Source organism: Rhinopithecus bieti, unplaced genomic scaffold (genome assembly GCF_001698545.2).
Source record: "Rhinopithecus bieti isolate Rb0 unplaced genomic scaffold, ASM169854v2 scaffold_1012, whole genome shotgun sequence".
Taxonomy (NCBI): domain Eukaryota; kingdom Metazoa; phylum Chordata; class Mammalia; order Primates; family Cercopithecidae; genus Rhinopithecus; species Rhinopithecus bieti.
In genome coordinates, this window is record NW_016803312.1 from 1,048,054 (window position 1) to 1,061,704 (window position 13,651).

Genomic DNA, 13,651 nt, shown 5'->3' on the forward strand with positions numbered 1-13,651 from the left:
CTTCTCCCCTCCCTCCCTCCCCTTCCTCTCCCCTCCCTCCCCTCCCCTGTCTCCCCTCCCTTTCCCTCCCCTTCCTCTTCCCCCCTCCCTTCCTTCCCTCCCATCTGGTGCTTGGCTTGAAGAGAGAACTGATGTCATAAGAGGAACGAACCCCTTGGTGGAGTAGAGGGATGTGACTGTAATGATAATATTTTAGCAACATTTCCTTAACTTTGGCTGTTCAGAATATCTGCAACAGGTTCCTTCCTTCCTCCCTCCCTCCCTCCCTCCCTCCCTCCCTTCTCTCTCTCTCTTTTTTTTTTTTTGGAGACAGAATCTCACTCTGTCATCCAGGCTGGAGTGAAGTGGTGTGATCTCAGCTCACTGCAGCCGCTGCCTCCCGGTTCAAGTGATTCTCCTGCCTCAACCTCACTAGTAGCTGGATTACACACATGTGCTACCACCATGCCCAGCTAACTTTTTGTATTTTCGGTAGAGACAAGAGTTTCACCATGTTGGCTAGGCTGGTCTCAAACTCCTGAGCTCAGGCAATCTGCGTGCCTCGGCCTCCCAAAGTGCTGGGATTATAGGTGTGAGCCACCACACGCGGTCTACAACAGGTTTCCACTTCCGGAAAAAGTTCCCTGCTATCCCAAGAAGAAATTCCTGATTTAGGGTGATTTCAGGACACGTGCTGCTGAAGCAAGCCCATTAGGGTAGTTTCATGCTAGAACAGCCTAAATGAGAAGGGCCAGCTTCGCTTAGTTCTAGTTTTGCACAGTCATCTTTTTATTTTGTGTTTTCATTTCCCTTTAGGACTGGAGAGAGTTCATACAGAGCTTGTTTTTCTTTTCACTCCTCGTACAGTGAGGTAAGAGGATCCCATGTACTCATAACCCTTATTGCTCAGTGTTCTGCAGCCTTGGTAGTTGACAGTAGTCCCCTGACTCTCAGAAGCATCTCTGTTTCTACCTAAGTTTCATTTCCTTTTAGTTTTTTTTTTTTTCTAAATGCATTTGATCTTCATTATTCACGGATTTTTTTTTTGTCTTTTTTCTTTTTTTTGGTTGAGACAGTGTTTAACTCTGTTGCCCAGGTTGGGGTGCAGTTGTGTGTTCTTGGCTCACTGCAACCTCTGCCTCCTGGGTTCAGGTGATTCTCCTGCCTCAGCCTCCTGAGTAGCTGGGACTACAGGTGCCCACCACTATGCCCAGCTAAAATTTTTGTATTCTTAGCAGAGACAGGGTTTTACCATGTTGACCAGGCTAGTTTTGAACTCCTGATATCAGGTAACCTGCCTGCCTTGGCCTCGCAAAGTGCTGGGTTGCATGTGTAAGCCACTGTGCCTGGCCTCATGGATTCTATTTTTATGTGTTGGCCTACTCACTGAAACTGACCTGTAACTGCAGTATCAATATGTACAGTGCTTTTGTGATCATTTGTGGACTTGTGGAGAGTGGTGAAAAATTTGAGTCACCTGATGTGCACATTCTCAGCTCAGGTAGAACAAGGCAACGCTCTGCCTTCTTTCAGCTCTTGTTCTGTCAACAAGTGTATCAGTCTGTTCTCCTGCTGCTCTAAGGACATGCCCGAGACTGGGTAATTTAGAAAGGAAAGAGGTTTAATTGATTCACAGTTCTGCAGGGCCGGGGGAGGCCTCAGGAAATTTACAATCATAGCAAACACATCCTTCTTCACTTGGTGGCAGCAAGAAGTGCAGAGTGAAGGTGGGGGAAAGCCCCTTATAAAACCATCCGATCTCATGAGAACCATCATTAGAACAGTATGGAGGTAGCCGCCTCCGTGATTCAATTGCCTCCCACTGGTCCGTCCCACAACACATGGGGATGGAAACTACAGTTCGAGATGAGATTTGGGTAGGTACACATCCAAACCATATCAAAAGTGTCCTTTTTGCCATCTATTCAGTGCCATGTTTTCATGTTTTGTGCTTTTGTTGGTGATCTTATTTAAAATGGTGACCAATCATAGTACTGAAGTCCCATCCAGTGTTCCTAAGCACGGGAAGACTGTAACATGGCTTCTAGAGAAAATATGTATGTTAGATAGGCATGAGTTATAGGGCTACTGGCCATGAGTTCAGTGTTAATGAATCAAAGTATCTATTAAATGAGGTGTCTTTCAACAGAAACACACATAAAACAAGCTTATATATTAATTGGCTGATGAAAACGATGTCACCAAAGGATGGCAGGAACCCTGTATTTCCCCTAGCAGCAATGGTTCAGTATTTGCTAATTCAGCATTTATGGTGACTTTATAGAATATAACTACTGCAAATAAAGAGAATTGGCTGTATTGATGCCTTATTTTAAGGCAGGCATTTGATAAAAGGGAGTCAACTTGTATAAGTGAGAGGGGGTGCTCCTTTATTGGGTGTCTCTTATCTCCTTGGGGCCACTTCATCTCTGAGAATTAGTAGTGAACCATTTCTGGTAAAGGCTTGAATTTTTTTTTTTTTTTAATCCTTTATTCCCTTCAAAAGTCTCTGATTTCTACCAGCCTCAATGAGCTTCGTGCAAATCAAATAGGTGTTGGGCGGGCAGGTAATGCTTTCTATTTGCATGCCTACTGTGAAGGTACAAAAGATACTGTTTGTGAAAAATATCTAAAGAACAGACCTTCCTGCCTTTCCCCTGTCTTAAAGTAGCCCTTTTATTTTTATGTGGAGTTATTGGCAGTTCTTGGGTTCCTGCCTCTTTCAATTTGGTGGTATACTAATAATTACATTGGGTTATAGTCTGTCCATTTGCAGAAGGGCATAACAGTCTTTGTGTTGTCATTATCAACTTAGTAATGGATGACTTGATTGACTTTTTCACCAGGTACCGAGCTAAGCACTTTACATGCATAATCTCATTTATACTTTTAAATGAAGAATCTAAAATTAGAGCCATTAGGTAACTTGACTGAGATCACAAGCTCACCAAGGTCTAGTAAGAGACAAAGCTGAAGTTCCTCTAGGTTGTAGAGATGTTTTGAGGAATAGTGACAGTTCCTCTGTTGAGCATTCTGAACTTTGCAAAAAATCAAGGTATTCATGAAGTTTTTGCATGTAATTGTTTGTTTAGAATTAATCATTGGGACAAGCAGTCTATGTGCACAGTCTTTCAACCCTCACTGGCCACGTAAGAATGGAACACTTCCTTATTGAGAGAGGGGGAGAGGGAGAGAGGAGCGCTCCCGACAGCGTGAGCACACAGCCTGCGGCAGCTCAGTGCCTTGTGTGGAAACATCTTTCTCTGCTTTGTACTTGACGTGTGTCCCTTTGTTCTACTTAAGCCTGTGTGTCAGTGGCCCTTAGGCACACCCCAGTTGTCCTTATTTCAGACAGCATGATGGGGGTTCCTTCCTGTGTGGCAGGAGAGGGTTGCATGTAGGCAGGTAGCCCTGTGTTGGCTGCAGGGAGAGACATGCTGGTCAGTGGGGACCAGTGTACATTGTTGGACTTGATCTTGCTTGGTCTGTTCTCAGGAAGTGAAGCATTGCTCCATCCAGTGCTTGACTGCATTGTGTTTTCCTTGGTGACTCTGACACCAAGATACAACGGGCAGTGTTTGGTTCCTTCCCTGGAATCAGTGACCAATGCATGGTGTTCTGCCCAGTGAGAATGAACCATTTGAACAAATCAAGTAACCTCAAAGGTGTAATTCTCTTGGCATTGTTAATGATTATTTGTAGGAGTAAATAAGTGCAATTCTTTTGTTGTTCTTTTTTAGAGATGGGGTCTCTCTGTGTTGCCCAGGCTGGCCTCAAATCCCTGGGCTTAAGCAGTCCTCCTGCCTCAGCCTTGAGTAGCTGGTACCACAGACATGTACCACTGTGCCCAGCTAAGAAATGCAATTCTAAGACCTTGTTTTTTTTGTATATGTATATTATACTTAATGCCCAGCTAAATTCTCATTTGAAAGGGGATTTGTTAAAACATCAGCAACTGACCTTCTTGGACAAGGAAAGCAATATATTAAAAAAAAAAAAAAAATCTTTGAGTCCCATTAGTGATTCTCAGCTCTTAACTGTGGATCAAAATGGCCTGGGGAACATTTGAATGTACTGATTTATAGGCCCACTAGTACTCAGTGTTCAGGAGATGTTTGGGAGTGAGGTCTGGGTATTGGATATTTTTTTCCCCAAGAGGTCCCTGGTGATCCCCACATGCAGCCAGCATTGAGAACCACAACCATAAGAGTTCTGCTTCTCCTTCCCCAGCTTCCCCTTTATCTCCCCTAACAACCTGTTTCATTGTAGAGATCATTGATCCATGTGATTTTTCTTTTTCTAGATTAAAGATTTCTTGAGCTACGTCTGTCCTGTGAACGCATATCCAAATGTCATTCCAGTTGGCACAACTATGGATAAAGTTGTCGAAATGTGAGTAGTCATTGGTTGTGGGACTTGGTGTCTCCCTTTGTGGCTCTTGGCTAGGACACAAAGGAGAGTTTGCCTGAATGTTTACAAATCTAGAATCTGTTTCTGTTGGGACATTTCTGAACTGATACTCATTTCCATTTCTTCCTGTAGTGTTTCCTTTAGTTCAACAATGTGGCAGAAGGTATACGTAGTGTTGTCAGCTTCTCCTAGGTTGCAACCCAGCTCCACCATTAATTAACAGTGCAGTATGAGCTTGGCCAGATCACTTCTCCGAGCTGGTCATTCTGAATCAGCAAAATGGGAATATTGATGCCTACTTGTTGGGCTTCTAGAGATAATACAGGGAGACAGTATAAGAAAAGCACCTAGCACCATGCCAGGTATGTCGTCAAGTGTCTACTGAATGGGTAACTGAAGCCAAAGGAGAGGTGCAATAGTATTCATGGATGTCTTTTACTACAGTATTACCATTTTCTTACCTCTTCTTTGGGTTTCATTTATGCATTCATTAATGATTTATTTATTTAATCTTTTTTGAGACAGGGTCTCACACTGTCACCAAGGCTGGAGTGCAGTGGTGTGACCTCGGCTCACTGCAACCTCCACCTCCTGGGTTCAAGCGATTCTCCTGCCTCAGCCTCCTGAGTAGCTGGGACTACAGGTGCACACCACCACGCCTGGCTAATTTTTGTATTTTTAGTAGAGACGGGGTTTTGCCATGTTGACCAGGCTGGTCTTGAACTCCCGAGCTCAAGTGATCCACCTGTCTCAGCCTCCCCAAGTGTTGGGATTACAGGCATGAGCCATTGCACCCGGCCCATGAAATGGTTTCTTTAGTGCCAGCCATATGGAGGGAATGGAGCTTGGGTTCCAGGTTGCCTAAGACACCCCTGTCCTAGCAGAGCTCCAGTCTCATGGAGAGGCCAGGTGCAAAGGCAGCACACAAGCTCGATGGGTGCAGAAGGAACGAGGCCCCTTGTCAGGGAATCTGCCTCACAGACCCCGATGAGGACATAACAGGACCAGGCTTGCAGATGTCGATGGAAAGGAGGACGGACAATCTCTGGAGAGAGGTCTGGGTTGGAGACACAGATTTGGAGTTGGCAGTGCAGGTGAGAACTGAAACCATGAAGACAGAAGAAGTCACCAGGAGTGGGAGGAGGGATCACAGAGCTGAGGCCAGAACCCTGGGCAGCACATTTAAGGGAGAAGTGAAGGAGGAGGAGCTGGGCTGAGATGGAGAGAGTGGCCCAGACAGCAGGATGAGAGCAAAGGGAAGGGTAAGCAGAGGGTGCCCATGGAGTGTCTTGAGAAGTCAAATAATATGGGGACTACCAGGTGTCCTGTTTCCTTGGTAATTAGGTCATTTGTGTGTGATCAGTGAGAGCAATTCAGTGGACTTGTGAGTTACAAGCCAGATTTCAGTTGAGAAACGGGTAAAAAGTGAGGAAATGGAAAATACTGAGGACAGACTATATGAAAAGTTTGACAGTGAAGGGAAAGTTAGAGACAAGATGGCAACAGGAGGCAACAATCAGGAGGCTTGATCTTAAAATAGCTGAGACTTCAATATGTCTGTAGAACTAAACTTGAATACACATATACTTGGACGTGTTCAGGAATCACTTGAGATGCTTGTTTTTGTTGTTGTTTTTGTCTTTTTTGAGATGGAGTCTCGCTCTGTCACCCAGGCTGGAGTACAGTGGCGCGATCTCAGCTCACTGCAAGCTCTGCCTCCCAGCTTCACACCATTATCCTGCCTCAGCCTCCCGAGTAGCTGGGACTACAGGTGCCCGCCACCACGCCAGACTAATTTTGTGTATTTTTAGTAGACACGGTTTCACGGTGTTAGCCAGGATGGTCTCAATCTCCTGACCTCGTGATCCGCCTGCCTTGGCCTCCCAAAGTGCTGGGATTACATGTGTGAGCCACCGCACCCGGCCGAGGTGCTTGTTAAAATGCATATTCCTCATCCTGCTTTTTTTTTTTTTGAGACAGATTCTGGCTCTGTCACCCAGGTTGGAGTACAGTGGTGCAACCTCGGCTCACTGCAAACTCCGCCTCCCGGGTTCAAGTGATTCTCCTGCCTCAGCCTTGTGAGTAGTTGGGATTATAGGCGCCCACCACCACACCTGGCTAATTTTTGTATTTGTAGTAGAGATGGGGTCTCACCATGTTGGCCAGACTGGTCTTGAATTCCTGACCTCAAATGATCCACCCACCTTGGCCTCCCAAAGTGCCAGGATTCCAGGCGTGAGCCACCGTGCCCAGCCCCATCCTTCATTTCTAGCAGACAATTCTGTTGTACGTAGGTGGGGGAAGATGACCTTACTTTGAAAAGTTAACCCAGGAGAATAGCTGAAATGACTGTAAAGAGACACAGTAATGGATGAGAACTCCTGGAAAGGTTGAAGGGGATGGATCCAGAGAACAGCTGTGGAAACAGGGGCAAGGATATAAAATGGGGGTGGCTGTACATAAGTTTCAGGTTGGGCACTTCATGGCCCTGTTCAAATGGTATGTTGTAGATCATCCTAAAGGCTTCCCGGAATCTGCCAGGAGGAGGCAGTTGGCAGTGAGGCCTTCGAAAAGGGTAGGACATCTTCAAATCTTACTTTTCTGCCTTTTTGTATCTTATCTCCACTTTGTCTTAGCTTTCAGCCTAAGGACCTAGAATGACAAGATAAATTTGTGGAGATTTCTGTGAGATATAAGTAAACCCTACTGAACAGGGAATGGGAAGCAGCTAGTTATACTGTATCCTGAATGCTAGAGGATGTCACTGTATTAATGGTTTTCAGGATAGGGACCTACTTTTTTTGCATCTGATTTTAAGTTTTGCCTTAGTCTATTGATGTAACAATAAGATAAACATCTACCAGGTTGCATTTAAGTGCTTATATTCACCACTTTATTATATCAAAGTGATTTTTAACTACGAAATCAGTTTAGAACTGCTTTTCAATCCTCCAGAGTAGTTGTGTGATTTCCCTTACGGTCAAGATTTTGTTAAAAACACAGGGATCCAAGAAATAAAAAAACAAAAAAATAAAAATAAAAAAAATTTGTAACACTATCAGTGATGCCTACCTTCTAACAACTTCCCCAAAAGGAAAAATCAAATATTCTGATTCATTTCAGCTTAAAGCCTTTATGCCGGTCTTCCCAAAGTATGGAGCCAAAGTATAAACCACTGGGAAAACTGAAGAGAGCCAGAACAATCCACCAAGACTCAGGTAAGAAAAATGGTCCTGGGTTCAGAGGGGTGGGCTCCCCGCAAACACTGCTTTCCAGGGAGCTTGGGTCTGGGGGAAGTCGCCTTGGACAGAGTGGACCCAGGACCCACCACAGGTCAGACTTGTCACATGGTCTCAGGAAGTACTTTGCCTTCCTGTCTTCAGCCTGTAAAATCAAGAGTCTGAGTCTGCTCTCCTTCCCTGGGTTAAAACAAGTGGTGAAAACTCTGCCATCATGTGTGCTGTTCTCAGCTTTCTGGAAATACGCCTCAAGATCAGTAGAGGCCATAAAGAGAGGCTGGTTTGTTATCCTTGGACATTTTCTTAAGATACTAGTAAATGCTGATAATGGAGACTTTTCTTATCATTATTTCTGATCAAATTGATCAGTAGTGTTTATACAGAAGGCTTTTCCCCTATACCTTAGGTACCTTCTTTCATTGCTACACTGATTTTTCTAGTGAAGGACAGAGGTAGGCTCTGTAGTAGAAATCAGAATGTTAGATTCTGAGCAAAGCTCTGGGGCTTTCCAGCAGCCCTATTTCATGGTTAGGATTGTTGATTTTCATTCCTTTGGTGGAAAGTCAGTTACTCTGCCGTGCAGTAAATACTTGACCAAAACTCACGAGATAAAGATGATACTATTTTTTGAACACCTATTAATGGCAGGTGTTGTGCTAGGTCCTTTACATATGCTATACCTAAGCCTCTAAACAAACTTACAAGGGGTACCATCCCAGTTCTAATTATGACGAAACTGAAGTTTAGAGACTTAAGTCCCTAAGGATTAGCAAGAAGTACGTGATGGGCCTGGGATTCTAATCTAGGCCTGTCTCTCATCTCTTGCTTCTACATTTCTGCTCATGGAGAATCTAATTTTAAAACATTTAGATGACAATTCCAAGACTGATAAAGTAAGTCTATTACTGGTGCTTGAAGAAAAGCACATTTGTTTTTGTTTCAACAATTAAAAGGTTTTAGAAAACAGTTCCATTAATTTCAAATGTTAACTCTATTATGTAATGTATCCTCTAATCCTTACAAATTTAGTTTTTTTAAAAAAAAAACAGCTTTCCTGAGGCATAACTGATAAAAACTGCACATTTAAGGCGTACAATTTGATAAATTTTTTTTGCATATGCATACACTTGAGAAACCATGACTACAATTAAGATAGTGAGATTATCACCTTCAAGTTTTCTTATGTCCCTTTGTCATTCCCTCCTATTCTCACCCACGCCAAGGCAGCCACTGATCTGCCTTCTGTCATTATAGTTTGCATGTTCTAGAATTTCATATAAATAGAATCATATAGTATGTCTGGGTTATTTTACTTAGCACATCAGAGATTCATTCATGCTGTTGCATGTATCAGTAGTTCACTCTCTTTTATTGATGAGGAGTAGTCCACCTCAGGGATATACTACAAATTGCTGATCCATTCACCTGTTGATGTACTTTTGGGTTGTTTCCAGTGTCTTTCTTATTATAAAGAAAGCTGCTATGAACATTCATGTACAAACTTTTGTATGGACATAGGTTTTCACACCTAAGAATGGGTCATATGGTAGCTCTATCTTTAAGAAACTGCCAAAATGTTTTCCAAAGTGGTTTGACCATTTTGTGTTCCCAGGAGAAGTGTATGAGAGTTCTGGTTGCTCCACATCGTTGCCAATACTTGGTATGGTTAGACTTTTTAATTTTAAAGATCCTAATAGGTGTGCAGTGATAGCTCTTTGTGGTTTTAATGTGCATTTCTCTAAAGACTAGCAAGGTTGTGTATCTTTTAAGGTGCCTATTTGCCATCCATGTATCTTCACTGGTCAAGTGTCTATTCAAATCTTGACTCATTTTTAAATTGTTGGGTTTTGTTTTGAGACAGAGTCTTGCTGTCACCCAGGCTGGCACTATCACAGCTCACTGCAACCTCAACCTCCCAAGCTCAAGTGATCCTCCCACCTCAGCCTCCCAAGTAGTACAGGCATATGCCACCATGCCTGGCTAATTTTTATATTTTTTGTAGAGACGGGGTTTCACTATGTTGCCCAGGCTGGTCTCAGACTCCTGGGCTCAAGCAATCTGCGTACCTTGGCCTCCTAAAGTGCTGGAATTACATGCGTGAGCCACTGCACTCATCATGTTACTAAGTTTGCCTAAGTTTCTGGATACAAGTTTAAAAAAAATATATATCAGGTGTATAGAAGTATTTTCTTCTACTCTGTAGGTAATCTTTTCAATCTTTTTAGCAGAGTATTTTGAAGAGCAGAAATTTTAAATTTTGATCAAGTGAATTTATAAAGTTTTACTTTTTTCTGTATCATATCTAAGAAATCTTTGACCCAAAGGCATAAAGATTTTCTCCTGTGTTTTCTGCTAGAAGTTGTCACAGTTTTAGGTTGTACATTTAGATCTGTGATTCATTTTGTTTTAAAATATGGTTCAAATGTAGATCCAAGGTAATTTTTGTGTGTGTGTGTGTGTATGGATATCTAAATCATTTGTTGGAAACACTATCTTTATTCACTGAATTGCTTCAGCACTTATGTTGAGTCAGTTTACAACATGTGGAGGTTTATTTCTGGATTCTCTGTTATGTTCCATAATCTCTGTCTTGAAACCAATATTACCTATCTCGATTACTGTAGCTTTGTAAATCTTGAAGTCAGATGATTTAAGTTCTCCAACTTTGTTCCTTTTTTCTTTTTGTTTTTTTTTTGAGCTGGAGTCTCTCTCTGTTGCCAGGCTGGAGTGCAGTCGCACGATCTTGGCTCACTGCAACCTCTGCCTCCCATGTTCAAGTGATTTTCCTGCCTCGGCCTCCCGAGTAGCTGGGACTACAGGTGTGTGCCACCATGCCCAGCTGATTTTTGTATTTTTAGTAGAGATGTGGTTTCACCATGCTGGCCAGGCTGGCCTCGATCTCTTGACCTCACGATCCGCCCGCCTCAGCCTCCCAAAGTGCTGAGATTACAGGCGTGAGCCACCATGCCCAGCCAACTTTGTTCATTTTCAAAGTTGTTTTCGTTATCCTAGGTCCTCTGCATTTCCATATGAATTTTAGAATCATATGCCAATTTGTACAAAAATGTCCTCTCCTGAGGTTTTGATGAGGATTGTTTTAAATCTGTTGATCAATTTGGGAAGAATTGGCATCTTAACAATATTGAATTTTTCAGATCCATGAACATGATATACCTCTAAATTTATTTGTCTTCTCTAATTACTCTCAGCAGTGTTTTATAAGATTTTCAGCATATAGATCTGTGTAAATGAATCCCCAAGTATTTCATTTTTGGGGATACTGTTGCACATGGTATTATTTTTTAAGTTTCAATTCCTGATTGATTGTTGTTAGTATACAGAAATATAGGCTCAGTCTCCCTTAGTCAAAATGCTTGGAACCAGAAGTGTTTTGGATTTTGGACTTTTTTGAATTTTGTAACATTTGCATTTGCCTTTGATGGTTGAGCCTCTTTAATCAGAAAATCTAAAGTGCTGCAATAAGGGTTTCCTTTGTAGTTCAGGTGTCAGACTTTTGGATTAGGGATATGCAACCTGTGCAACTGATTTTTGTATTTTGATCTTGTATCCTGCAACCTTGCTAATCTCACATATTGTTCTAGTGCCTTTTTTTGTAGATTTCATTGCATTTTCTACATAGATTATCAATGTTGTGTATAGAGACAATTTTGCTTCTTCCTTTTCAGCCAGGATGTTTTTCTCTTGTCTAGACTAACCACTACAATGTGAAACAAGTGGCAAGAGCGGGTGTCACTGCCTTGTTCCCAGTCTCAAGGGGAAAGCATTCATTCTTTCACCATTAAGTATAATGATAAGTATAGGCTTTGTGTCAGGCAGAATTACTTCCTTTCTGTTCTTGGTAGGTGGAGGGATATCAACAATGGATAATGGGTTTTCTCTAACACTTTTTCTGTATTTATTGAGATGATCCTATTGTTTTTCTTTATACTCTGTTAATATGGTGACATACATTGATTTTTGAGTATTAAACCAAACTTGCAGTTCTCTAATCCCTCTTAGTCTTGACATATTATCCTTAAGTATTATGGTAACAATTCTCTCATTTACGTTCAGAAGGGCTATTGGTCTGGAGTTTTGGCTTTTCTTTTCCTTGTAATTGTGTGGTTTTGGTATCAGGATACTGCTGGCCTCACTGTTATGAGGTGTTTCTTTATTCTCAGTCTCTGGAAAAAATTTTCAAGGATTGGCATTTTATCTTTCTTCAGTAACTGGTAGAATTTACCAGTGAAGCCATCTGGGTGGGACAGGAGTTTTCTTTGTGGGAAGGTTTTTTTTTTTTAACTACAAATGTGATTTAATAGGCATAGGACTATTCAGGTTATTTTTTTTCTTGAGTAAACTTTGGTAACTTGAATCTGTCGAAGAATCTGTCTTATCCATGTTGCTTAATTTTTTGGCATAAACTTGTTTTTATTTTAGTATCTGTAGAATCTACTGATATTAACCGTCTTACTCCTGATATTACTTTGTGTCATCTCTAATTTTTTTCTTGATTAGTTCAGCTAGAAGTTTACCAGTTTTACTGATCTTCTCAAATAAGAAGTTTTTGGTTTTATTTTCCTTTTCTTTTTTTTTTGGCAGGATGTAGTTTCCTACTTCACTGAATTCCACTCTGATCTTTATTTCATCTGCTTATTTGGAATGTTATTTGCTCTTTATTTTTAAGTTTCTTAATACAGAAGCTGAGGTTGTTGATTTGAGACCTTATTTTCTAATGTAGGCATTTAGTGCTATACTTTTCCCTCTTTAGCAGCATCCCACAAATTTGTCTTTTCATTTTCATTCAAAACATTTTCTAATTTTTCCTTTGACACATGGGTTACTTAGAAATTTGTTACTAGTTTCTGAATTTTGGAGAACTTTCCAGAGATCATTCTGTTGTTATCTAATTTAATGTTATTGTGGTCAGAGAACATACTTTGTATGACTTTTTTTTGAGACAGATTCTCATTGTCGCCCAGGCTGCAATGAAGTGGCACAATCTTGGCTCACTGCAACCTCAGCCTCCCAGGTTCAAGTGATTCTCCTGTGTCAGCCTCCAAATAGCTGGATTTACAGGCCTGTGGTACCACACCTGGCTAATGTTTTGTATTTTTAGTAGAGATGGGGTTTTGTCATGTTGGTCAGGCTGGTCTTGAACTCCTGACCTCAGGTGATCCATCTGCCTCCCAAAGTGTTGGGATTATAGGCGTGAGCCACCACGCCTGGCTTTGTACTTTTATTGAGATTTATGGTCCAGAATATTTACGGACTATCAATTGTGGAGCAATTTACAAATTAAACCTCGTAAATGTTTAATGTGTACTTTAAGGAAATATATGTACTACTGTTGTTGGATGAGTGTTCTATAAATGTCAGTTAGGTTGACAATGTTGTTCAGGTCTTCTACATTCTTGTTCTATCAATTATTGCCAGAGGGGTGTTGAAATTTCCAGTTGTAATTGTGGACTTGCTTATTTTGCCTTGATTAGTTCTACTGGCATTTGCTTCATCTATTTGAGGCACTATTAATAGGTATACACAAGTTTAACATTGTTATATCCTCTTGAGGGATTGATACCTTTATCTTTAGGAAATGAGTCTATTCCCTGGTAATATTCTTAGTTCTACAATCTACCAGAGCCATTTGAATTTCTTCTCATTAGTATTGGCTTGATGTATCTTTTTCCATCTCTGCACTTTTGTCTTTATATTTAAAGTGGGTTTCTTGTAAGCAGTATGTTGTTTGATCTTGTTTTTATGGCCAATCTGGTAATTTCTGGCCTTTAATTGCAGTGCTTAGACCACTTAGTTTTATTGTACCCACTGATATGGTCAGGTGTAAATTTATCCTCTTAGCTATGTTCTTTATTCTTTGGCCTTCTTTCGGATCAAGTAACTACTGATTGATTGTATTTAATCTGTTGTTGGCTTATTGGCTGTGTAACTCATTGATTTCTTATTTGAGTGGCTTCTAACGCAGTCATCCCTTTGTATCCTTGGGGGATTGGTTCCAGGACCCC

The 13,651-nt window shown here is 41.4% G+C and overlaps 1 protein-coding gene across 7 annotated transcripts in view; it reads left to right on the plus strand.

Annotated features, from left to right (window-relative positions):
• DCLRE1C (DNA cross-link repair 1C) overlaps positions 1-13,651 on the plus strand; it is a 48,856-nt gene that overhangs the window by 28,702 nt on the left and 6,503 nt on the right. For 3 of the 7 annotated variants that reach the window (XM_017874259.1, XM_017874268.1, XM_017874263.1), the window contains 3 exons: positions 796-850; positions 4,283-4,371; positions 7,513-7,607. In XM_017874259.1, the coding sequence (XP_017729748.1) occupies positions 796-850; positions 4,283-4,371; positions 7,513-7,607 (239 nt within the window). Of the gene's footprint in view, positions 1-795; positions 851-4,282; positions 4,372-4,521; positions 4,919-5,273; positions 6,059-6,899; positions 6,965-7,512; positions 7,608-13,651 lie in introns of those variants that run through there. The other 4 variants (XR_001886048.1, XR_001886050.1, XM_017874276.1 and 1 more) reach the window with 4 other exon arrangements.